A 26,581-nucleotide genomic window follows, 5' to 3' on the forward strand; every position below is an offset into this window, starting at 1 on the left:
CTAGGTAGGGAACAAGGTGCCATTTGGGACAAAGTCTCATCAAAGACAACTATGGAAATATTCCCCCAGAGAGAGAATAGGACTAGACTAGAGCATGCAAATCTCTTGACATTTCGTTCTGCATGATTTCCACTGAGCTGACCTAGCCTCACAGAGTGTGTCAATAAGCTACATCGACACTGGGCCTGAATGCAGTCTCTCCAGAAATTGTTATCCGTCTGTAGTTCTAAGCTGATCAAACTTGGGAAGTGCAACTTTCCAGAGCAAGTCGAGGCATCCAAAAGTTCAATATTAACCAACTAAGAAACAGGCCCATCTGATACATGTTCCATTTTTAGGATATGTTCAAGGTTTGTTAGTTTGATGTTACGTAATGTTTAACTTTTTCTTTGCTGACCAACCATTTCTTCCATCTAAAGTCCACCGTCCAGTTCTAATCTAAAGTCCAGTTTAAACCCAGTCTCCCAGACTTGTGTGTTCATTATGCGTCTGATATTAACTGATATTTCTCACACAGCAGGCTATATAGGCTAGTCAAAAGAAGGAACACACACACACACACACACACACACGGTTAAAAACAGAACATGGTTCTGCTTACCTCTATAGACTGTGATGGTATCTTCAGTTTGGAAAGGCTGGGCCTGGTGCTTTTTAAGTCTGGTAAGGGTTCATGATAAGACTGCCCATGGAAGTCTTCTGGAGAGGGCTTGAGGTCCGGAGACTCGCTGGTCACCTGGTCTTGGCCGTCCATGGGCCGGACGTAGGCTGTTGGCTTCTGGGGCATGACCAGGTTGGGTTTGGAGGCCAGTGGTGGAGGGAAGGTCTGAGAGGGTAGGGTTGCCCCATCGATGGCCGGAGGCGGGACGTCTCTCTGGGGGTCATCCAGGGGGGACACCATGGGGAAGTGTGAGTCGGGGTGTAGGGGAGAGGCCGGGTGCCTCTCAGGGTGCAGGGGGGAGTCCTGGTGTTCAGAGTCGCTGGGGTCACTGGAATGTAGGGGGGATAGGGGATCGGCTGGGGGGGACAGGGCGGAGAGGACTGGAGGAAGACTGGCACACTCCCTCAGGTCTGGCCAGAGCTCAGTCTTTCTCTGGTGTGGGTCTGGGCAGGCCTGGCCCTGGCTGAGACCCAGGGAGGACTGGGTGTAGGAGGAGGAAGGACCGTGGATCTTCTTCAGAGGCTGGCCAGAGTGGCTACCACGGGGCGGACCACCACTCTGGCTCTGGCTTGCCCCGTACTGAGGAGGGTTCTGGAATGGAGGCTTCGCTCGGTCTCGGCTGCGAGATGGCCGCCCATACTTTGTGGTGACATGAGATTGAGGCTCCTTAGAGAAGCTGCTGTCCAAACACTGGTGAGTGTTGGGATTGTTCACATCCTCATAACTACCCAGCATCCTCTGGATACGGCTGGACAGCTCATCTCCTTTGTTCGTCTGAAACAGAAAATAAAAGATTACTCAGGTACATCAGTGTTGTTAACAAGATGGGTTCTTATCAGCACTACAGTAGTTGTTAGCCTTGAAAATTAATAAGAACAATACAGTCTGAGACTGAGGAGGAGAATAACATCTTGCTACACGCTCTTCGTTGTTGCGGAAGTTGACCTGATACTGCTAAAATGTTTACTTTGTATCGCCGAGTCTACCTTTAAAAACCAAAACATGCAGTGAGGATGTAACTGTTGTTTCACAGATAGAAATCAGCTAAACTTTCTAGATAAAACCATGGTTTAACTATCTAAATATTACCGTTGCCCTTCGTCTCTGTATGTAGCTGACTTTTTTGGCAACCAATCAATATGACCTTTAAAAAGCAGGAGAGTAGACAAGATGAAGTTCTCTGTTACATTAGCTAGCTAACCCCAAGGGCTTGTATGGGCTCACTGCGTCACTCCAAAACATCCTCTTCAGAAAAAGGGCAACGTTGGGCTGTGGTTCAGGAGATAGATGGGGGGGGGAAAGAAAAAGAAAAATCTGGACGCAACCTTTAGCCTTCACCAACACCCTCCCTGTCATGGATTTTAAGAATGTATAGGATTGGTGTAAGCATTGGCTTGAAGGGAGTTTCCACTATTGTGGAATGCATGTCGGGGAGTGTGCAAGAGTATACGCCAGGAGAAGGGTGGAGAATAAGGTTGCCAAAGTCCCTACAGTAGAAGACACAGAAACTGAAGAAGAAGCGAGACAACTCGCTGGCTCCTTATTTCTGGTTCATATACAGTCAATGAACTAAGTAGACCAGGCCAAGCTGCTGTCGCATTGGTGCCTATGGGAGAGCCACCCCTTAAGCAGACGGGAACTGTGCCAATTTTTTGGGGTCAAAATGGTAAAACGGCCTGAGTAAGACATCTTCCATTTATCCAGCACCTTTGGTACAGCATCATCACGTGAAGACAAAGAATCCACCTATGCTTTGCTTCATCATCAATTCACATGGCCTGGGCGAGTACAATGCCTGTCCCTAACAGACTCCTACCTCACTTCTCTCTGGTCAATATGAGACGCTATGCATTGTGAATAAACCAGCAGTACCTAACCCTAAGCCCTGGGATGTTAGTGACAGCTAATTCACATCCTACAACATTGTTCACCTTGAGAGGCTGGCCTTGTTCACAGACCCAACTGACGCCAACACAACATAAGGATTTGCCAGAATGAACCAAATGCATCACAACAGGCAGCCGACCAAGGAAACAGAGCCTCCCATTCATCCACTGAACAAACAAAGCAATCAGCTTAGCCATGGTAAAGAGATATACTTTACAGCTGCCAGCCACCAAGGGAAAGTAGTGCTTCTTTATAAGAAATGACTGAGTTAACAGGAGAAAAGGGAGGGTAGACTGAAAGAGTGATTGAAGTGGTGTTAATTAGAAAGGGTGGTATGCTACTTGAGGACTATAAAATTATCTAATAACGTTATTATTAGGTTCATATTTTCACAATTATTTCTAATTTTTCATGTTTTTTGTTTTGTTTTAAGGATTGCTTAGAAACATCTCAAGCTCATCTTGGCCTACTTCCCTGACCACACAGACAATGCATCGCTTCCCCGTGTGCCCAATAATGTTTGTCCCATGTTTTGTGCTGCTATCATGTTGTGCTGCTGCCATGTTGTCATCGTAATGTGTTGCTATCATGCTTTGTTGTCTTAGGTCTCTATGCAGTGTTGTGGTGTCTTTGTCGGGATGCGTTTTGTCCTATATTTTTAATCCCAGCCCCCGTCCCCACAGGCGGCCTTTTGGTAGGCCGTAATTGTAAATAAGAATGTTAACCGACTTGCCTAGTTAAATAAAAGTATAGATTTTTAAAATTCATACAGCCTCTCACTGACCCACTGGGCACCAAGGCCAACCAGCACACAGACACGGAATTAAAGAGTCTCACCAAATTGCATTATTTTAAGCCGCATCATCTTATTTCCTAGGGAGCCTAAATAGCTAACTGGGTTCCTTTAAAAATCATGGGTGGGCAACTTTGATTGTAACTCATGAGGAAGTGCAGTGGCTCGAGGGTCTGCGTAGCCACATCCATAACGACAAAAGCCCTAGCATTTTGGGGCCCCCCCCCCACCTTGCAAGCAACATTTTTTAGCAGCCCTACTTGACTGCAGAGATACATTTATAGTTATTTTCTGCAATTCTACACATTTTGCCATTGGGCGGAGAGAAGATTTAGCAATTTTAATAACTAATTTCATGGTCGGTAATTTGACCATGATTAATACAAGTTCAGATATTTGAACCGTTAGACTAAATAGCTTTTGTCAAATTGACATAAAAATGTATTGTTGATAACCCAAACCATTTTCCTAACCTTAACCTAATTATCCTGACCTGCCATGTCAATTCTCCCAACCTGCTGCACAAGTTATATTAACCTGTGAAAAGTCAATTTAGACAAGAGCTGTATCCATTCTAGACAAAACCACCCCTGCTTTAAATAACAAGTGGCTGCTGGAGCTGACAGGCTCTGATGGGGGACAGGACTAACTGGTTGGCCCTCCGGTTTAGAGTACTCCTCAGGGGTTCCCACTCCCTCCTGAGTAGTGACAAGGTAGGGGGCTCCAAGAGGCCTCATTAACCGAACAGCTCCATAATCTACAGAAGACGTGGCTGGCTGGGGATTGCATCGATTTCCAGAGGACATGGCTGGCTGGGGGTTCCCATCTGTCTCCAATCACATGCTGGGATTTACATGCTCACTAGGGGACTTGCAGTCCTCACCCAATCACAGGCTGGGATTTCCATCCACATGCTGCGGGGACTTACCACAAGAGCATTAGTAAGGTCGGGCACTGATGTTGAGCGATTAGGTCTGGCTCGCAGTCGGCGTTCCAATTCATCACAAAGGTGTTCGATGGCGTTGAGGTCAGGGCTCTGTGCAGGCCAGTTAAGTTCTTCCACATCGATCTCGACAAACCATTTATGTATGGACCTCGCTTTATGCACAGGGGTCATTGGCAATGCCGAAACAGGAAAGGGCCTTCCCCAAAACAGTTGCCACAAAGTTGAAAGCACAGAATCATCTAGAATGTCATTGTATGCTGTAGCGTTAAGATTTACCTTCACTGGAACTAAGGGTCCAAACCCGAACAATGTAATAAAGCCCCAGACCATTATTCCTCCTCCACAAAACTTTAGTTGCCACAATGCATTGTGGCAGGTAGTGTTCTCCTTGCATCCGCCAAACGCAGAATCATCTGTCGGAATGCCAGATGGTGAAGTTTGTTTCATCACCCCAGAGAACAGTTTCCACTGCGCCAGAGTCCAATGGTGGCAAACTTTACAACCCCTCCAGCCCGCGCTTGGTGATCTTAGTCTTGTGCGCTGTTGCTCGGCCATGGAAACCCATTTCATGAAGCTCACAACGAACAGTTCTTGTGCCGATGTTGCTTCCAGAGGCAGTTTGGAACTCGGTAGCGAGTGATGTCAGCCGAATACGCTAATTTGAAAGGGTATCCATATACTTTTGTATATACAGTGCATTCGTATCTATATACTTTTGTATATACAGTGCATTCGTATCTATATACTTTTGTATATACAGTGCATTCGTATATACAGTGCATTCGTATCTATATACTTTTGTATATACAGTGCATTCGTATCTATATACTTTTGTATATACAGTGCATTGGTAAAGTTCAGACCCCTTGACATTTTGTTACGTTACAGCCTTATTCTAAAATGTATTAATTAGTCCCCACTCCCCTCAATCTACACACAATACCCAATAATGACAAAGCATAAACAGGTTTTGAAATTTGCAAATGTATAAAAAAAAAATATATATATATATATATATATATATATATTTACATAAGTATTTAGACCCTTTTCTCAGTACGTTGAAGCACCATTAGCAGCGATTACAGCCTAGAGTCTTCTTGGGTATGACGCTACAAGCTTGGCACGCCTGTATTTGGGGAGTTTCTCCCATTCTTCTCCATAGATCCCTCAAGCTCTGTCAAGTTGGATGGGGAGCGTCGCTGCACAGCTATTATCAGGTCGCCTCAGAGATGTTCAATCGGGTTCAAGTCCAGGCTCTGGCTGGGACACTCAAGGACATTCAGAGACTTGTCCCAAAGCAACTCCTGCGTTGTCTAGGCTGTGCGTTTAAGGTCGTTGTCTCATTGGAAGTGGACCTTCTCCCCAGTCTAAGGTCCGGAGCAGGTTATCATTAAGGAGCTCTGTTCATCTTTCCCTCGATCCTGACTAGTCTCCCAGTCCCTGAAAAATATAACCATAGCATAGCATAGCATGATGCTGCCACCACCATGCTTCACCGTAGGGATGGTGCCAGCTTTCCTCCAAATATGATGCTTGGCATTCAGACCAAAGAGTTGGTTTTATCAGACCAGAGAATATTATTTCTCATGGTCTGAATGTCCTTTAGGTGACTTTCAGCAAACTCCAAGCAGGCTCTCATGTGTATTTTACTGAGGAGTGGCCACTCTACCATAAAGGTCTGATTGGTGGAGTGCTGCAGAGATGGCAGAACCTTCCAGAGAGATGACCATCTCTGCAGAAAGATTGGTCACTCTGACAGAGCTCCATCTGGTTCATGGTCACCTCCCTGATTAAGGCCCTTCTCCCACGATTTCTCAGTTTGGTCTGGTGACCAGCTCTTTCTGGGAGAGTCTTGGTGGTTCTAAAACATCTTTCATTTAAGAATGATGGAGGCCAATGTGTTCTTGGGGACCTTCAATGCTGCAGAATGTTTTTGGTACCTTTCCCCAGATCTGTGCCTCGACACAATTCCTTCGATCTCATGGCTTGATTATTGCTCTGACATACACTGTCAAACTGTGGGACCTTATAATCGACAGGTGCGTGCCTTTCCAAATCATGTCCCGTCAATTTTAAATTTAACAAAAAGGTGGACTCCAATCACGTAGTAGAAACATCAAGCATAACCAATGGAAACAGGATGCACCCGAATCAATTTAGAGTCTCAAAGCAAAGGGTCTGAATACGTACATAAATACGGTATCAGTTTTTTTTGTTGTGCAGAAGTTTCTAAAATCCTGGTTTTGCTTTACCATTATGGGGTATTGTGTGTAGATTGAAGAAAAACATTAATTTAAATCAATATTAGAATAAAGCTGTAATGTAACCAAATCTGGAAAAAGTCAAGGGGTCTGAATACTTTCCAAATGCATGTATATAGTATGCACACACAGTCCACCCTGGCCCCTACTCATGTCAGACCTCCCTAAGAATGACTCAAAGCCAGGCCTATTCCCTACATCAGGGATGGGCAGCGACAGTCCTCCGGGGTTGGAGGGGTGTCACACACTGTCCACATCCCTAGTCAACACAGCTGATTAAAGTAATTGCATTCTAAACTGAAGATCACAATTGGAGTCAGGTGTGTTAGCTGTGGCAAAAGTGTGATACCAATCAGGCCCCAGGGGACTGGAGTTGCCCATCCCTGCACTAGGCTGAGCCAATTACATAAGAGAACGTAAAAAAAAAAACGCCCTTGAGCCTGGAGCTAGCCTTCACTACAGCGGCATCAATGAGAGCATCTTGACAGGCTGCATCACCGCTTGGTATGGCAACTGCTTAGCATCAAACCACAAGGCGCTACAGAGGTCAGTGCGCATAGCCCAGTACATCACTGGGGCCAAGCTCCCTTCCACTGAGGACCTGGATACCAAGTGGTGTCTGTTCAGGGTCCTGTTGGGTCCAGACTTGACGCATCGGTACCGCTTGCCGTGCGGTAGCAGAGAGAACAGTCTGTCTACGACGTGGGTGGCTGGAGTGTTTGACAATTTGCCCTACAAATTCCCCACGTCACAGACTGTTCTCTCTGCTACCGCACGGCAAGCGGTACCGATGCGTCAAGTCTGGACCCAACAGAACCCTGAACAGAGTCTACCCCTAAGTCAAAAGATTTCTAAATAGTTAAGCAAATAGCTACCTGGACTATCAGCATTGACCCTTCTGTCACTAACTCTTTATTATCTATGCTGTTGCCTAGTCACTTCAGCCCTACCTATACATACATATCTACATCAATTACCTCATACCCCTGCACATCGACTCTGTACTGGTACCACGTTACTCATTGTGTATTTATTCCTTGTGTTTTCTCTGCGCATTGTTGGGAAGGGCCCGTAATGATGCATTTCACTATTAGTCTACACCTGCTGTTTAGGGAAGCATATGACAAACCCAATTGTATTTGACTTCAGTGGTAACTAGACCTAGGCCACAGAGGGGGGGGGGTCACGGTATGAACGCAGGTCATCACGTCCAGAGCAACGCCTAACTACATCAACGAGATGTTCTGAGGAGTTTCTAATAAAAAGGTTGGAGTCGAGTTCACAACAGCTTCATCTCTTAAGAGCGACACGCTGACACGTGGGCTGTGTTACAAAACAAACTGTTACATTATCAAACATGCAAACGCATTGGTCATGAAGTCATCAAGCAAAACACTTCCTCTGGCCTCTAATTCTCTTATTTCAAATAGAATGGAATAATTAATAGCGTCATATAAAATAACCTGTATTTTTAGAATACGTCGGAATGTTTGTAGTTGTTAGTATGTCCTCCTGCAGTCCTAATAAGGGCCTAGAGAAGAAGAAAAGAAAGAACAGGAAGTAGTCTGACCTTATAGGGTTCCCCGAACAGGGGAACGGTCTCCTGGTAGAACTCCTTTTCCTGGAAGGTTCCCTGATTCCGCCGCTCCCGCTCTTGGATGCGAAGGAGGTTCCTCTCCTCATTGTAGCTGTGTGTGTGTGGGGGGGGGGAGAAAAAAAAAAATCAGACAGGTTTAGAGTGGACACTTTGAACAGTACACATTTCTCAAGTCTGTATACGCTTAACTCAGACTTCAGGGTAAATTCAATTATGCACAGATATCAAAAATGGAAGACTTGGGCGAAAAATCACAATACTTGGGTAGATCTCAGGTTATGATTTGGGCTTTATAGGAGAGCAAGTTGGATTGATATTATACAAAGTACACCATTACCAGAATAATTTTGAGAGTCCAAAATGGTGTAATTGGGGGAGGGGGGGGGGGGGGGTCCATCATACAGTGAGTGCCTTCAGTAAGTATTCACACCCCTTAACATTTTCCACAGTGTTGGGTTATAGCCTGAATTTTAAAAGTGATTCAATTGAGAAAACACATTTTACTGGTATACACTCACAATACCCCATTGTGTCATGGAAATTAATTAATAAGTATTTAGACCCCTTTGTTTTATGGCAAGCCTAAATAAGTTCAGGACCCCCAAAAATGTGCTAAACCCGTAAGTTGCATGGACTCACTGAGCAATAACTGTTTAACATGAGGTAGTCATTCAAAAATCAATCGGTGTACCCCACACATACAGATAATTGTAAGGTCCCACAGTCGAGCAGTGAATTTCAGACACAGAGTCAACCAAAGACCAGGGAGGGTTTCCAATGCCTCACAAAGCAGGGCACCTATTGGTAGATGGTTGAAAAAGATATAGATATATATATATACACACACACACACACACACAGTGCCTTGCGAAAGTATTCGGCCCCCTTGAACTTTGCGACCTTTTGGACACATTTCAGGCTTCAAACATAAAGATATAAAACTGTTTTTTTTTTGTGAAGAATCAACAACAAGTGGGACACAATCATGAAGTGGAACGACATTTATTGGATATTTCAAACTTTTTTAACAAATCAAAAACTGAAAAATTGGGCGTGCAAAATTATTCAGCCCCTTTACTTTCAGTGCAGCAAACTCTCTCCAGAAGTTCAGTGAGGATCTCTGAATGATCCAATGTTGACCTAAATGACTAATGATGATAAATACAATCCACCTGTGTGTAATCAAGTCTCCGTATAAATGCACCTGCACTGTGATAGTCTCAGAGGTCCGTTAAAAGCGCAGAGAGCATCATGAAGAACAAGGAACACACCAGGCAGATCCGAGATACTGTTGTGAAGAAGTTTAAAGCCGGATTTGGATACAAAAAGATTTCCCAAGCTTTAAACATCCCAAGGAGCACTGTGCAAGTGATAATATTGAAATGGAAGGAGTATCAGACCACTGCAAATCTACCAAGACCTGGCCGTCCCTCTAAACTTTCAGCTCATTCAAGGAGAAGACTGATCAGAGATGCAGCCAAGAGGCCCATGATCATTCTGGATGAACTGCAGAGATCTACAGCTGAGGTGGGAGACTCTGTCCATAGGACAACAATCAGTCGTATATTGCACAAATCTGGCCTTTATGGAAGAGTGGCAAGAAGAAAGCCATTTCTTAAAGATATCCATAAAAAGTGTCGTTTAAAGTTTGCCACAAGCCACCTGGGAGACACACCAAACATCTGGCCAGATGAAACCAAAATTGAACTTTTTGGCAACAATGCAAAACGTTATGTTTGGCGTAAAAGGAACACAGCTCATCACCCTGAACACACCATCCCCACTGTCAAACATGGTGGTGGCAGCATCATGGTTTGGGCCTGCTTTTCTTCAGCAGGGACAGGGAAGATGGTTAAAATTGATGGGAAGATGGATGGAGCCAAATACAGGACTATTTTGGAAGAAAACCTGATGGATTCTGCAAAAGACCTGAGACTGGGACGGAGATTTGTCTTCCAACAAGACAATGATCCAAAACATAAAGCAAAATCTACAATGGAATGGTTCAAAAATAAACATATCCAGGTGTTAGAATGGCCAAGTCAAAGTCCAGACCTGAATCCAATCGAGAATCTGTGGAAAGAACTGAAAACTGCTGTTCACAAATGCTCTCCATCCCACCTCACTGAGCTCGAGCTGTTTTGCAAGGAGGAATGGGAAAAAATGTCAGTCTCTCGATGTGCAAAACTGATAGAGACATACCCCAAGCGACTTACAGCTGTAATCGCAGCAAAAGGTGGCGCTACAAAGTATTAACTTAAGGGGGCTGAATAATTTTGCACGCCCAATTTTTCAGTTTTTGATTTGTTAAAAAAGTTTGAAATATCCAATAAATGTTGTTCCACTTCACGATTGTGTCCCACTTGTTGTTGATTCTTCACAAAAAAATACAGTTTTATATCTTTATGTTTGAAGCCTGAAATGTGGCAAAAGGTCGCAAAGTTCAAGGGGGCCGAATACTTTCGCAATGCACTGTATATATACATACATACACACACACACACTGCTAAAAAAAAATAAAGGGAACACTTAAACAACACAATGTAACTCCAGGTCAATCACACTTCTGTGAAATCAAACGGTCCACTTAGGAAGCAACACTGATTGACAATACATTTCACATGCTGTTGTGCAAATGGAATAGATAACAGGTGGAAATTATAGGCAATTAGCAAGACACCCCCAATAAAGGAGTGGTTCTGCAGGTGCTGACCACAGACCACTTCTCAGTTCCTATGCTTCCTGGCTGATGTTTTGGTCACTTTTGAATGCTGACGGTGCTTTCACTCTAGTGGTAGCATGAGACGGAGTCTACAACCCACACAAGTGGCTCAGGTAGTGCAGCTCATCCAGGATGGCACATCAATGCGAGCTGTGGCAAGAAGGTTTGCTGTGTCTGTCAGCGTAGAGTCCAGAGCATGGGGGCGCTACCAGGAGACAGGCCAGTACATCAGGAGACGTGGAGGAGGCCGTAGGAGGGCAACAACCCAGCAGCAGGACCGCTACCTCCGCCTTTGTGCAAGGAGGAGCAGGAGGAGGACTGCCAGAGCCCTGCAAAATGACCTCCAGCAGGCCACAAATGTGCATGTGTCTGCTCAAACGGTCATAAACAGACTCCATGAGGGTGGTATGAGGGCCCGACGTCCACAGGTGGGGGTTGTGCTTACAGCCCAACACCGTGCAGGACGTTTTTCATTTGCCAGAGAACACCAAGATTGGCAAATTCGCCACTGGCGCCCTGTGCTCTTCACAGATGAAAGCAGGTTCACACTGAGCACGTGACATACGTGACAGTCTGGAGACGCCGTGGAGAACGTCTTGCTGCCTGCAACATCCTCCAGCATGACCGGTTTGGCGGTGGGTCAGTCATGATGTGGGGTGGCACATCTTTGGGGGGCCGCACAGCCCTCCATGTGCTCGCCAGAGGTAGCCTGACTGCCATTAGGTACCGAGATGAGATCCTCAGACCCCTTGTGAGACCATATGCTGGTGCGGTTGGCCCTGGGTTCCTCCTAATGCAAGACAATGCTAGACCTCATGTGGCTGGAGTGTGTCAGCAGTTCCTGCAAGAGGAAGGCATTGATGCTATGGACTGGCCCGCCCGTTCCCCAGACCTGAATCCAATTGAGCACATCTGGGACAGCATGTCTCGCTCTATTGCACCACAGACTGTCCAGGAGTTGGCGGATGCTTTAGTCCAGGTCTGGTAGGAGATCCCTCAGGAGACCATTCGCCACCTCATCAGGAGCATGCCCAGGCGTTGTAGGGACGTCATAAAGGCATGTGGAGGCCACACACACTACTGAGCCTCATTTTTGACTTGTTTTAAGGACATTACATCAAAGTTGGATCAGCCTGTAGTGTGGTTTTCCACTTTAATTTTGAGTGTGACTCCAAATCCAGACCTCCATGGGTTGATAAATTTGATTTCCATTGATGATTTTTGTGTGATTTTGTTGTCAGCACATTCAACTATGTAAAGAAAAAAGTATTTAATCAGAATATTTCATTCATTCAGATCTAGGATGTGTTATTTTAGTGTTCCCTTTATTTTTTTTGAGCAGTGTATATATTTTTTTAAAGCTGACATTAAATATCCCTTTGAACATGGTGAAGTTATTAATTGCGCTTTGGGTGGTGTATTGATACACCCAGTCACTATAAAGATACAGGCGTCCTTCCTAACTTAGTTGCCGTAAAGGAAGGAAACTGCTCAGGGATTTCACTATGAGACCAATGGTGACTTTAAAACAGTTAGAGTTTAATGGCTGTGAAAGGAGAACACAATGTTGATCCATCAGTTGTTACTCCAAAAATACTAACCTAGTGAAAAGGAAGTCTGTACAGAATAAAAATATTCCAAAACATGCATCCTGTTTGCAACTTTTGGCAAAAGAAATTGACTTTTGGTCCTGAATACAAAGCATTCCGTTCATATTTTCAAGCATGCCGGTGGCCGCATCATGTTATGGATATGGGAATTATTTTAGGATAAAAAAAAAAAACAGAATAGAGCAGAGTACAGGCAAAATCCTAGAGTAAAACTTGGTTCAGTCTGCTTTCCAACAGACACTGGGAGACAAATTCACCTTTCAGCAGGATAATTAAGTAAAACACAAGGCCAAATTAACACAAGTTGCTTACCAAGAAGACAGTGAAGGTCTTTCAGTTAATCTACTTTAAAATATATGCCAAGACCTGAAATCAACAACCAACTTGGCAGAGCTTGAAGAATTTTGAAAATAAATTTTAAAAAGTGGCAAATGTTGCACCATCCAGGTATGGAACTCTTAGGGACTTACCCAGAAAGACTCATAGTTGTAAACAATGCCAAAAGTGCATTAAAAGTATTGACTTGGGTGTGTGAAAACATGAGATATTCCTGTATTTTATTTTCAATAAATTGGCAAAAATGTCTTTAAACATATTTTCAATGTCATTATGGTGTATGGTGTGTAGATGGGCAAGAGAAAATATATTTGATACATTTTGAATTCAGGCTGTAACAACAAATGTGAAGTCAAGTCAAGGGGTATGAACACTTTCTGAAGGCACTGTATCTGGAGACAGGTGTAATTATAGACAGACACACAGTCCTATGGGGTTGACATCATCTGTTCAAAAACACTCCCTCTAGAATGGCACACTGCCAAAATACATGTAAAATGGACAACGACTTACTTTACTGGATTTTAAAAAATCAGCTCTGTTGAAGTAAGAAGGGTGTGGATAACTTGATCTGGGTGGAGAACTTGGATGTAGCTTCAATTGTCATTTGGAAATCTGGCAACAAAATAGACTGCCCTCAAACAGCTTGGCTATCGTCCTGCTCTGCCCTGCATCATGTAATTTTATAGGAGGTTCCTAGAACACGCTCACAACCCAGTGGTGTAAAGTACTTCAGTAAAAATACTTTAAAGTACTACTTAAGCAGTTTGAGTATGTGTACTTTACTATTTATATTTTGACAACTATTACTAAACTACATTCCTAAAGAAAATAATGTACTTTTTACTCCATACATTTTCCCTGGCACCTAAAAGTACTCATTACATTAACAAAAAAAATACTTAGCAAGACAGAGAAATGGTTAAATTCACACCCTTACCAAGAGAACATCCCTGGTCGTCCCTACTGTCTTTGATCTGGCGGACTCACTAAACAAATGCTTTATTGGTCAATTCTGTCTGAGTGTTGGAGTGTGCCCCTGGATATGCATGTAAAAAAATAACATTAAAAAAAAGACACCTTAATATAGTATTCAGACCCTTTGCTATGAGACTCCAAATTGAGCTCATCCTATTCCCATTGATCATTTATTTTTATTTATTGAAACCTTTATTTAACTGGGCAAGTCAGTTAAGAACAAACTCTTATTTACAGTGGACTGCCTACCCCGGCCAAACCCGGACGATGCTGGGCCAATTGTGTGCCACCCTATGGGACTCCCAATCACGGCCGGATGTGATACAGCCTGGATTCGAACCAGGGACTGTAGTGTACTGAGATGCATGCCTTGGATTGCTGCGCCACTCGGGAGCCCATCATCCTTGAGATGTTTCCACAACTTGGTTAGAGTTCACCTGTGGTAAATTCAATTGATTGGACATGATTTGGTGAGGTCCCACAGCTGACAGTGCATGTCAGAGCAAAAACCAAGCCATGAGGTTGAAGGAATTGTCCGTAGATCTCCTAGACAAGATTGTGTCAAGGCACAGATCTGGGGAAGGGTACCAAAACATTTCTGCAGCATATAAATAAGGTCCCCATTGACTCATCACATACAGGGCATTCGGAAAGTTCAGACCCTTTGACTTTTTCCACATTTTGGTTACGTTACAGCCTTATTCCAAAATGGATTAAGTAGTTTTTCCCTCTCATCAATCTACACACAATACCCCATAATGACAAAGCATAAAACCGTTTAGGAAAAAAAATGTATATATTTTTTTATAATCATCATATCACATTTACATAAGTATTCAGAACTTTTGCTTAGTACTTTGTTGAAGCACCTTTGGCAGCAAATACAGCCTCGAGTCTTATTGGGTATGACGCTACAAGCTGGTCACACCAGTTTTTTGCGAGTTTCTCCCAATCTTCTCTGTAGATCCTCTCAAGCTCTGTCAGGTTGGATGAGAGCGTTGATGCACAGCTACTATCAGGTCTCTCCAGAAACATTAGATCGGGTTCAAGTCCGGGCTCTGGCTGGGCCACTTGAGGACATTCAGAGACTTGTCCCAAAGCAACTCCTGCGTTGTCTTGGCTGTGTGCTTAGGGTTGTTGATCTGTTGATCCCAGTCCCTGCCGATGAATAACCTCCCCACAGCATGATGCTGCCACCACCATGCTTCACTGTAGGGACGGTGCCAGGTTTCCTCCAGACGTGACGCTTGGCATTCTGTCCAAATAGTTCACTCTTGGTTTCATCAGTCCAGATAGTCTGGTTTCTTATGGTCAGAGTCCTTTAGGCAAACTCCAATCAGGCTGTCATGTGCCTTTAACTGAGGAGTGGCTACCGTCTGGCCACTCTGCCATAAAAGCCTGATTGGTGGAGTGCTGCAGAGATGGGAGAACCTTCCAGAAGGATAACCATCTCCACAGAGAAACTCTGAAGCACTGTCAGAGTGACCATCAGGTTCTTGGTCACCTCCCTGACCAAGGCTCTTCTCCCCCGATTGCTCAGTTTGGTCGGGCGGCCAGCTCTAGGAAGAGTCTTGGTGGTTCCAAACTTCTTCCATTTAAGAATGATGGAGGCCACTGTGTTCTTGGGGACCTTCAATGCTGCAGAACTTTTTTGGCACCTTCCCCAGATCTGTGCCTCAACATAATCACTTCTCGGAGCTCTACGGACAATTCCATCGACCCCATGGCATTGTTTTTGCTCCGACATGCACTGTCAACTGTGGGACCTTATAAATATAGGGGTGTTCCTTTCCAAATCATGTCCAATCAATTGAATTTACCACAGGTGGACTCCAATCAAGTTGTAGAAACATCAAAACATGAATAAAAACAGGATGCACCTGAGCTCAATTTCAAGTCTCATAGCAAATGATCTTAATACATATGTAAACAACATAAATAAATAAAATGTTTTACTGTTTTTGCTTTGTCATTATGGGGTATTGTGTGTAGATCTGAGGAAAAACATTTATTTAATCTATTTTAGAATAAGGCTGTAACGTAACAAAATACAGGGGGGTCTGAATAGTTTCCCAATGCACTGTACACTGCTGCTACCGCTCTACTGTCTGTCACTCTACGTGGTCCCGTGGTGTTTATACTTGCGTACTATTGTTTTGTGGAGTGGTTGAAAAACAAGTTTTAATGACTCCAACCTATGTGTATGTAAACTTCCAACTTCAACTGTATATAGCCAAGTTGTCATTATTCAGTACTGGTACCCCATGTATATAGCCAAGTAGTCCTTACTCGGTGAGCATCTATTATGTGTTTTACTTGTGTATTATTTTTCTATTTCCTTTCTCGCTGCATTGTGGGTAAGGACCTGTAAGTTAGCATTTCACTCTTAGTCTACACCTGTTGTTTACAAAGCATGTGATGAATACAATTTGATTATTATCTTTCAAATCTTGGCATGTTTTCAAACCATTACGGTCCATGATATGGGCTCCTGAGTGGCGCAGTGGTCTAAGGCACTGCATCTCAGTGCTAGAGGCATCACTACAGACATCCTGGTTTGAGTCCAGGTTGTATCACAACCAGCAGTGATTGGGAGTCCCATAGGGCGGCACACAATTGGCCCAGCGTCGCCCGGATTAGGGTTTGGCCGGGTTAGGCTGTCATTGTAAAATAAGAATTGTATTCTTAACTGACTTGCCTAGCTAAATACAAAAATCAGCAAGGGTACGGATTCCACATTTGGATCATTTGGGGGGATTGCAAAGGCCACCCTCCAGAACGCAAGGCATTATTGTGAATTATTGGAGTACGGGCATGCCATTTTGATTCCCATGTGATGCTATTTACAGGTGTAAATCATGTACAGCCACTGTAGTAAAGCTGCCTGCCACAGTGGTGGTCTGATGCACACTAACCCCTAGGTCCCCTTAAAACTGATTATCACCCCCCTCACCCAAAATCTCATCTCATCTCTCTCTTACATGAAGGCACAAGAACACACAAGACCGATAAGGACGAGAAGGATCATTCATGCAGCTCGGCCTACTTCTAAATCCAGCCATCCCATAATGTAGCTTGTGTAGTGTCTGGCTTTTCAGAAGGGATGCAAGAATGAGCCTTTATCCAAAATGTAGGCCTATATCACGACCATGTCTGCATGACATCATTAAAATACAAAATGCATACTGTAACATAACGTAGGCCTTGCCGAGACCTACAGGCAAAACGTTGGCAGGCGCCTGCACAGAAATTCCTTCGAACCACAAAAGTCGGCTGATGGCAGGCTTTTAAGTTTTATAAGAGGCGCAGGGCTGTCTGTAGTTAGCAAAGTAGAAGCAACACGCAGCATACTAGCCTCCACTAAAGAGAAGGGCTGTGTGATGAGTGGGGGAGGGGGAAAGACAGAGAGACTCCTTCCCCTGCAGTGGGCAAAGGTCAACATGTGGTTCACCCTGTATCATTACTTTACAATCCACTGACTAGTATACATAGGAGGTGAAAAGATATTCAGCCACTGATGGTAAACAAAGGAAGTTTGTCTCAGTAAAAATATGGCTTTTAAATTAGCCAACCATCTTTATTGGTAAGCAAGGTGCAACAGCATTTATTTTTCTCTAGTCTAGATTTAAAATCAAACTATTTGTCACACGCACCAAAGATAAGTGTAGAATTTACAGTGAAATGCTTAGAGTGATTTGAAGAGACTACAGAGTTGATATCTAAGCCCAAATAGCTACATTCTTTATATACAAATGGGTCCATTTCTCCTGTGCTACACCTTTAAGGTTTAGCTTCATGAGGACAGTTTATCCCTCCACATGAGCTGGTGCAATTGTTTCTCCCAGTAGTAGACAAGGGTAGGGTTCAATGCTATACAAAGGCAGTAGACGGAATTAACTTTCATCAACCCAAACACAGGTGTGTGTCTGCGATGCTGCTGCATGCATGGGATGTGTGAGCCTGTACTCAATATAAGGATGTGATAGCAGGGTACTGTGGGCATAATTAACTTGTATTGTTTTCCTTATTGGGCTAATCAATCAATCTATATCTAGGACTATTATGGCTTTACGCAGAGAGACAATATGGAGAGTTTTTAGACAAGGGACTATCAGCAACTATTGATGGTTTCGTCAACAATAACTATTCATTTCAAACCTGAAAGTTGTTGAGTAGCTAAAAATATTGATATAAAAAAGGTACAATGGATGGAGACATGGTAAACTCTCATTCCTTCCTTCCTTTCCCTGCGTTTAGGGAAATTTGATTTATTTGCTAAACAAACAAGTTTCGATTTGAGACCTCTAAAAATGCAATCAGCTGTTCATGCGCGGTGGTTAGCTATTCGCCATATTCAATCCTGCTGGTTAGCAAGTAAACATGTATAACAAGGAATGATCGAAAGTACACTAGTAGCTAGTTCTTCTGTACGAAATTAAACTACGGTTAACGTTACCTATCAGTATCAGGTTTAAAACGCTAAATCTAGTTATAAATACAGCCTGCGAACTGCTAGATACGAGCTAGTTAGGCATCCCACTAACACTGCCAGGCTGGAGTGAAAGATCAAACTTCTGACGTGACAATTAAATATCTTGTAGCTAAATTCGTGAGTAACGTTTGCTAACGAACGTTAGCTAGATAAACTCGCAGGACCACGTTACATAATGGCCAGTTATTTTGTTATCCAAAATATTGTTAGCTAGCAAACTAATATATATATTATATAGACTCATTTAAAAAAAAAACACGACGGAATTGTTATTTAAATGAGCTAACTAAAATGTTAGCCGGTGGTGAGGTCGTGCGCTAGCTCCTAAATCTAAAAATACACTGACATCGTCGATCAGCTGGTTAGCAGTGGCACCAGTTTGCTAGCTAAATCACACACCACAGCTGTGGCAGTGAGCAGGCTAGTTCCAGCTGATTCCACCTCCTTCGGCTACGCTAGCCGCGTTACCAATTCAGGTTGTTTATTTTATTTTATTACGCTTTAAAAATGGAAAATAACTTCGCCAAACTCCGTTTAAAAACACGACTCTAGCGATATCCAAAAACGTAGTTATCAAAGTAACGAGTCAAACTCAACTTTTGGAACGACTTAGCGTCTTTTTAGCTAGCTATGGTCAAATGGATTTGAGATAGTTCGTAGGTTAGCTAACGTTCTCTGCTTACCTTGAACGAGCTGCCATGGTGCGCCTCAACAAAAAAAACAAATTGTAAATTGCTTGCCATGTGTTTCTGACAATCCTTGATTGGATAATCTCTCTCCCCCCTCCCCTCTCCCTTCTTGATTACATTGTTTACCAGTCAAATGTCATCGAAATTTTTATATAAATGAACTGTCTGTAACTGTTCTTTCATAGTTCTCTGCTAGTAACTGTGCATATGGATCCTGGTCTCAGGGCATACTGGGTTGTTCTATTTCATGCAGTCATCCGAGGGGGGGACACAGTGGAGTGAGATACGATGGCTTTTGTACTTAAACAGAAAAGCAACCTGCAATAAACAAAAAAACGACTGTTCATATGTTCTACTTATTTCCAAATTGTATTTCTGTTGTATATTATAGAATGTGTTTTCTTTTTCGCGTTTTTCAATTGTCAACTTTAAAACAAAGTTTGAACAGTTCCCCCCTTGCACGTAGGGAAATGGTACAGCCACACCATTCCTATTATGGACATGTTATTCTTCTCTCTGAATCACCACCTTAAACTATTGCCAGGGATAGCAATTAAACAGTTTTATTTTATCTCTGAACTGAGAACTACACATACCATTAGACAGCACAGGCTACTGCTGGATACAGAATTATATTGAAAGAGTTCATCTTAATTTCCCCAATTAAATTAAAATTACTGATATATTTAATGATTATGTGGATATTTAAAGTATGCCTTCCTATAAATAAATCTAAGTTATTGATAAATGTGAAGAATATAACTGATAATGGCATCCCATAGATACTGAACAACATTCCAATAGTAGTTTTTTTAAAAAATAAATTCTATTTTCGTGGAGACACTCATTGAATTGAATAGAGTGATATGAAAAACAAAGTTCAAATCAAATCAAATTGTCAAATCAAATCAAATGTTTATTTGTCACATACACATGCTTAGCAGATGCTAATGCGAGTGTAGTGAAATGCTTGTGCTTCTAGTTCCGACAATGCAGTAATAACCAACGAGTAATCTAACCTAACAATTCCACAACTACTACCTTATACACACAAGTGTAAAGGGATAAGGAATATGTACATAAAGATATATGAATGAGTGATGGTACAGAACGGCATAGGCAAGATGCAGTAGATGGTATCGAGTACAGTATATACATATGAGATGAGTAATGTAGGGTATGTAAACATAAAAGTGGCATAGTTTAAAGTGGCTAGTGATACATGTATTACATAAAGATGGCAAGATGCAGTAGATGATAGAGTACAGTATATACATATACATATGAGATGAGTAATGTAGGGTATGTAAACATTATATTAAGTGGCATTGTTTAAAGTGGCTAGTAATGCATTTTTTACATCAATTTCCATTATTAAAGTGAGCTGGAGTTGAGTCAGTATGTTGGCAGCAGCCACTCAATATTAGTGGTGGCTGTTTAACAGTCTGATGACCTTGAGATAGAAGCTGTTTTTCAGTCTCTCGGGCCCTGCTTTGATGCACCTGTACTGACCTCGCCTTCTGGATGATAGCGGGGTGAACAGGCAGTGGCTCGGGTGGTTGTTGTCCTTGATGATCTTTATTGCCTTCCTGTGACATCGGGTGGTGTAGGTGTCCTGGAGGGCAGGTAGTTTGCCAAGTTCAATGGAGCCTTAATGGGTAGGCCTATAATTCATACCATGTCGCAGGAGAGAACGACTGCCACCTCGCAATGAAGCCAAGGAATATAAAGGCCAATCGCAGTACTGCAGAAAACAGGATCACCATTATAGACCAGCGTGCACAACTACAGGGACATTTTAGATTGTTTTTTACATTTACAATTTTAGCCATTTAGCAGTGCGCTCTTATCCACAGCAACTTACAGGAGCAATTAGTGTTAAGTGCCTTGCCCAAGGTACATTGACAGATTTTTCACCTCGTCGAACTCAGGAATTCGAACCAGCGACCTTTCAGTTACTGGCCCAATGTTCTTAACCGCTAGGCTACCCTGCCAACATGTAAGCTATATTTTATCTCTAATATTTATTGAAAATATAAATACATTTGTACAATGAGCACTTGTTAGATATTGCGGCACTGTCAGAACTAGAAGCACAAGCATTTCGCTACACTTGCAAAAACATCTGCTAACCATGTGTATGTGACCAATAAAATTTGGATTTGATTTGATGATTTGTCTCTCAAATACATTGTTACAGTTGTTGGTTAGCTATCTAGAGAATTTTAGCTATATTAGCGTTGACATGAAATCAGTCAAAACACCTCAAAACAAGACATAGTATGAAGAACAAGATGAAACGAGCCACTTACGATTCACCACATGACAGTTTCTTGTCATTCTTACTAACAATCTGGCCATCCAGAATCACAACAACACGCTTCTGCCCCAGGAAAGCGCGCACATCGTTTTCGTTAAGTCGCCAGCTAACCCTTCTATAGTGAATGGACAAATGGCAATCTTCATGGTAATTCTTCGTGTAAATACAAAACAAATTCTAAGGCAGTAATTGCTTCTAATACACCAGATGTACGTTCTTGAACCGATTATTAAACAATCACACACAGAAGAAGTTAAAAGGATAATTTAGGGCCTCCCGAGTGGCGTAGCGGTCTAAGGCACTGTATTGCAGTGTTGCAGTGTCACTACAGTCTGGGGTTCTATCCCAGGCTCAGTCACAACCGGCTGTGATTGGGAGTTCCATAGGACGGCGCACAATTGGCCCAGTGTCGTCCAGATTAGGGGAGGGTTTTGCCAGGGGACTTTACTTGTTATGTTCTGTCTCCTATGGATGAATGCACTTTGGTGTGAAAAGTGCAATCAATCTCAGAACAACAGCAAAGGACCTTGTGAAGATGCTGGAGGAAACCGGTACAAAAGTATCTATATCCACAGTAAAACAAGTCCTATATCGACATAACCTGAAAAGCCGCTCAGCAAGGAAGAAGACACTGCTCCAAAACCTCCAAAAAAAATCAGACTACGGTTTGCAACTGCACATGGGGACATGGTACTTTTTGGAGAAATGTCCTCTGGTCTGATGAAACAAAAATAGAACTGTTTGGCCATAATGACCATCGTTATGTTTGGAGGAAAAAGGGGGATGCTTGCAAGCCGAAGAACACCATCCCAACCGTGAAGCACAGGCGTGGCAGCATCATGTTGCAGGGGTGCTTTGCTGCAGGAGGAACTGGTGCATTTCACAAAATAGATGTGTATATCTTGAAGCAACATCTCAAGACATCAATCAGGAAGTTAAAGCTTGGTCGCAAATGGGTCTTCCGAATGTACAATGCCCCCAAACATACTTCCAAAGTTGTGGCAAAATGACTTAAGGACAACAAAGTCAAGGTACTGGAGTGGCCATCACAAAGCCCTGACCTCAATCCTATAGAAAATGTGTGGGCAGAACTGAAAAAGCATGTGTGAGCAAGGAGGCCTACAAACCTGATTCGGTTACACCAGCTCTGTCTGGAGGAATGGGCCAAAATTCCCCCAACTTTTTGTGGGAAGCTTGTGGAAGGCTACCTGAAACATTTTACCCAAGTTAAACAATTTAAAGGCAATGCTACCAAATACTAATTGAGTGTATGTAAACTTCTGACCCACTGGGAATGTGATGAAAGAAATAAAAGCTGAAATGATTCATTCTCTCTACTATTATTCTGACATTTCACATTCTTAAAATAAAGTGGTGATCCTAACTGACCTAAGACAGGGAATTTTTACTAGGATTAAATGTCAGGAATTGTGAAAAACTGAGTTTAAATGTATTTGGATAAGGTGTGTGTAAACTTCCGACTTCAAGTCATTGCTGTGTAGGCTACTGGAGCTGTCGTTTAGGTCTCCTGACAATCCATGGCCTATGCACCTTGGGGTTAATACTGTAAAGAGTTGGGAGGAAAAGCCTTGCCTGATGACTCAAACTGAATCCTTTCTCTGCTCTGTCGTTCAGTACATACTTCAGTCTGAGACTGCCATAATTGAAGTTGTTTGTGGTGACATAAAAATTAGGTGTTTTGTACAAAACAAAGTCATCAGCTATTGGATCTTACTCTAACCACGCAGAGTATCAAAACCAACGATGAATTTTCAAAATGTCTGGGACAAATCAGACAGTCTAGAATGGAAATCCATTCTAGAAATTGTCGTGGAGGTACTCAGATCCAGACTCATTGAGGAGAAGACACTAAAATCCGTGGATATGGCGTAGCATTTGGCCAGAGAAAGGAGTTTGGGCAGCCAGGCAAGGAGAAGCCTGGAACAAACCGCACACAGCAACACAGCAGGCAATGGTAGTGAATATCAGTTGCCAGTAGACTTTGCACCGGGATTTCAAAGGTCACTGTGCCCATTCCACCTCCCCACTCTGGAACCTTGAAGCTCAGAATAAGACCAAATTATATTTTCTTACTGGACTAGGTCAGTGTTGATAATAATGGAGAAGGCATATCCTATGTTTATTACTCTAATCATGTTAATATAATGTTACAATAAATCAAGAGTGTAAAACATTATTATAATTTTAATACAATCTAAAAATCTATGTTGTAAATAATATTAATTGTTGTGGTATTGTGCCAATAGTTAGTTTGATTATTCATACGTTCTATTCACACAATCATGCTGAGTTGGAAAATAAAATAACTGATCAGACTGTTGTACTTGATGTTACAGAGTTAATTTGTCACTTGGCTCTAAACCTTGAAAGTAAGTATTTTAAAAAAACACATACTAGATTTGTATCAGTTATTCCACAATTACCAGTTCACCACAGCTGGGAGAGGGAGCTTCACTAAATGTACTGTTAAAATGTCATGTATGAACTCATGTTCAAATGTCATGTATGAACTCACTGTATTGTATATGTAACTGCCATGGACACAGATATTGTGATTGGGGACAGTAAATCCTCATTGCTCAGGTAAGAAATCATTTGAAAGGGAACTGTACTGTATGCTGTATCAGCCTGCTCTTACATAACCTGATGTGAATGAAGCACAGTGTTTAGATTCTACTGGATGTCTCCAGCTGGCAACACGTGCACCGCTTTTTTTCATAGCTAGGGCTGTTGTGGTCATGTGATCAGGTCAGGCTTCTATGTTGAAAAGCTCTTAATCCCTGTTTCTCTTCACCTTCCCATGGTGGAGACACAGAAATCCCCAGGTCTCTAGAGCTAGAGCCAGTAGGCTACATAAGGGCATGGCTCTGTAGTGTAGTGGCAGCCTGACCCACACAGAGACAGAGGTAGATAGACAGACCTAGACTGTAGTAGGCGATTCTATCTATCACCCTAACAGATCTATTGGAGCCAGAGACAGAACACACACATCCAACCTGTCCGTTGAGAGAAGCTGGGTCATTGGGTCATTAGCCAGCCAGCTGCTCTTTTTTTTGGTTTTGAATTGTTAGATGCAACAGAATGTTGTGTAAGATTGTTTTATGGCAGTTATTTTGGTTTAACTACACTGAGCAAAAATATAAACGCAACATGTAAAGTGCTGGTCCCGTGTTTCATGAGCTGAAAATAAAAGATCCCAGAAATGTTCCATTATGCACAAAAAACATATTTACATCCCTGGTAATGAGCGTTTATCCTTTGCCAAGATAATCCATCCACATGACAGGTGTGGCATATCAAGAAGCTGATTAAACAGCATGATCATTACACAGGTGCACCTTGTGCTGGGGGGGGGGGGGGGGGGGGGGCAATAAAAGGCCACTCTAAAATGTGACGTTTTGTCACACAACACAATGCCACAGATGTCTCCAGTTTTGAGGGAGTGTGTAATTGACATGCTGACTGCGTTGAAGGATAATTTGATAATTGATAATGATAATTTCTCTGCCATAAACTGCCTCCAACGTCGTTTTAGGGAATTTCGCAGTACGTCCATCCGGCTCAGTAGACCACGTTTAAGGCATCATTTGGGCGAGCAGTTTGCCGATGTCAACGTTGTGAACAGAGTGCCCCATGGTGGCGGTGGGGTTATGGTATGGGGCAGGCATAAGCTACGGACAACAAACACAATTGCATTCTATCAATGGTAATTTGAATCCACAGAGATCCTATGACAAGATCCTGAGGCCCATTGTCGTGCCATTCATCCACCGCCATCACCTCATGTTTCAGCATGTCGCAAGGATCTGTACACAATTCCTGCAAGCTGAAAATATCCCAGTTCTTCCATGGCCTGCATACTCACCAGACATTTCACCCGTTGAGCATGTTTGGGATGCTCTGGATTGACGTGTACGTCAGCGTGTTCCAGTTCCCTCCAATATCCAGCAACTTTTTACAAATCAAATCAAATACAATTGTATTTGTCACATGCCCCGAATATAACAGGTGTAGATGCTTACTTATGCAAGCCCTTAACCAACAATGCAGTTTTAAGAAAAATAAGTACTAAGTAAAAAATAGATAAGTAAAAAATAAATAAAACAAATAATTAAACAGCAGCAGTAAAATAACAGTAGCGAGGCAATATACAGGGGGTACCGGTACAGAGTCAATGTGGAGGCTATATACAGGGGGTACCGGTACAGAGTCAATGTGGAGGCTATATAAAGGGGGTACCGGTACAGAGTCAATGTGGAAGATATACACAGGTGGTACAGAGTCAATGTGGAGGCTATATACAGGGGGTACCGGTACAGAGTCAATGTGGAGGCTATATACAGGGGGTACCAGTACAGAGTCAATGTGGAGGCTATATACAGGGGGAACCGGTACAGAGTCAATGTGGAGGCTATATACAGGGGGTACCGGTACAGAGTCAATGTGGAGGCTATATACAGGGGGTACCGGTACAGAGTCAATGTGGAAGATATACACAGGTGGTACAGAGTCAATGTGGAGACTATATACAGGGGGTACTGGTACAGAGTCAATGTGGAGACTACATACAGGGGGTACCGATACAGAGTCAATGTGGAAGATATACACAGGTGGTACAGAGTCAATGTGGAGACTATATACAGGGGGTACCGGTACAGAGTCAATGTGGAAGATATACACAGGTGGTACAGAGTCAATGTGGAGGCTATATACAGGGGGTACTGGTACAGAGTCAATGTGGAGGCTATATACAGGGGGTACCGGTACAGAGTCAATGTGGAGACTATATACAGGGGGTACCGGTACAGAGTCAATGTGGAAGATATACACAGGTGGTACAGAGTCAATGTGGAGACTATATACAGGGGGTACTGGTACAGAGTCAATGTGGAGACTATATACAGGGGGTACTGGTACAGAGTCAATGTGGAGGCTATATACAGGGGGTACTGGTACAGAGCCAATGTGGAAGATATACACAGGTGGTACTGGTACAGAGCCAATGTGCGGGAGAACAGGTTAGTTGAGGTAATTGAGGTAATATGTACATGTAGGTATGTAGGTATGTAGTTTGTGGCTGCTTTGCGTGATTTATTGTTGTCTCTACCTTCTTGCCATTTGTGCTGTTGTCTGAGCCCAATAATGTTTTGTCCCATGGTTTGTGCTACTACCATTGTTGTGTAGCTACCATGTTGTTGTCATGTTGTGTTGCTACCATGCTGTGTTCATGTGTTTGTCACGTTCTGACCATAGTTCTTTTGTATT

The 26,581-nt window shown here is 42.9% G+C and overlaps 1 protein-coding gene across 3 annotated transcripts in view; it reads right to left on the reverse strand.

Annotated features, from left to right (window-relative positions):
• Nucleotides 1-19,184, reverse strand: part of LOC139422686 (AF4/FMR2 family member 1-like) — a 72,329-nt gene extending 53,145 nt beyond the window's left edge. For 2 of the 3 annotated variants that reach the window (XM_071173889.1, XM_071173888.1), the window contains exons 1-3: nt 18,970-19,184; nt 8,122-8,239; nt 602-1,435 (exon numbers count right to left, since the gene is read on the reverse strand). In XM_071173889.1, coding sequence (XP_071029990.1) covers nt 602-1,435; nt 8,122-8,239; nt 18,970-18,986 — 969 coding nt within the window. In that variant the 5' untranslated portion in view covers nt 18,987-19,184. Of the gene's footprint in view, nt 1-601; nt 1,436-8,121; nt 8,240-13,756; nt 13,768-18,969 lie in introns of those variants that run through there. The other variant, XM_071173890.1, reaches the window with a different exon arrangement.
• Nucleotides 19,185-26,581: the final 7,397 nt, after the last annotated feature.

Source organism: Oncorhynchus clarkii, chromosome 12, assembly GCF_045791955.1.
Source record: "Oncorhynchus clarkii lewisi isolate Uvic-CL-2024 chromosome 12, UVic_Ocla_1.0, whole genome shotgun sequence".
Classification (NCBI taxonomy): Eukaryota; Metazoa; Chordata; class Actinopteri; order Salmoniformes; family Salmonidae; genus Oncorhynchus; species Oncorhynchus clarkii.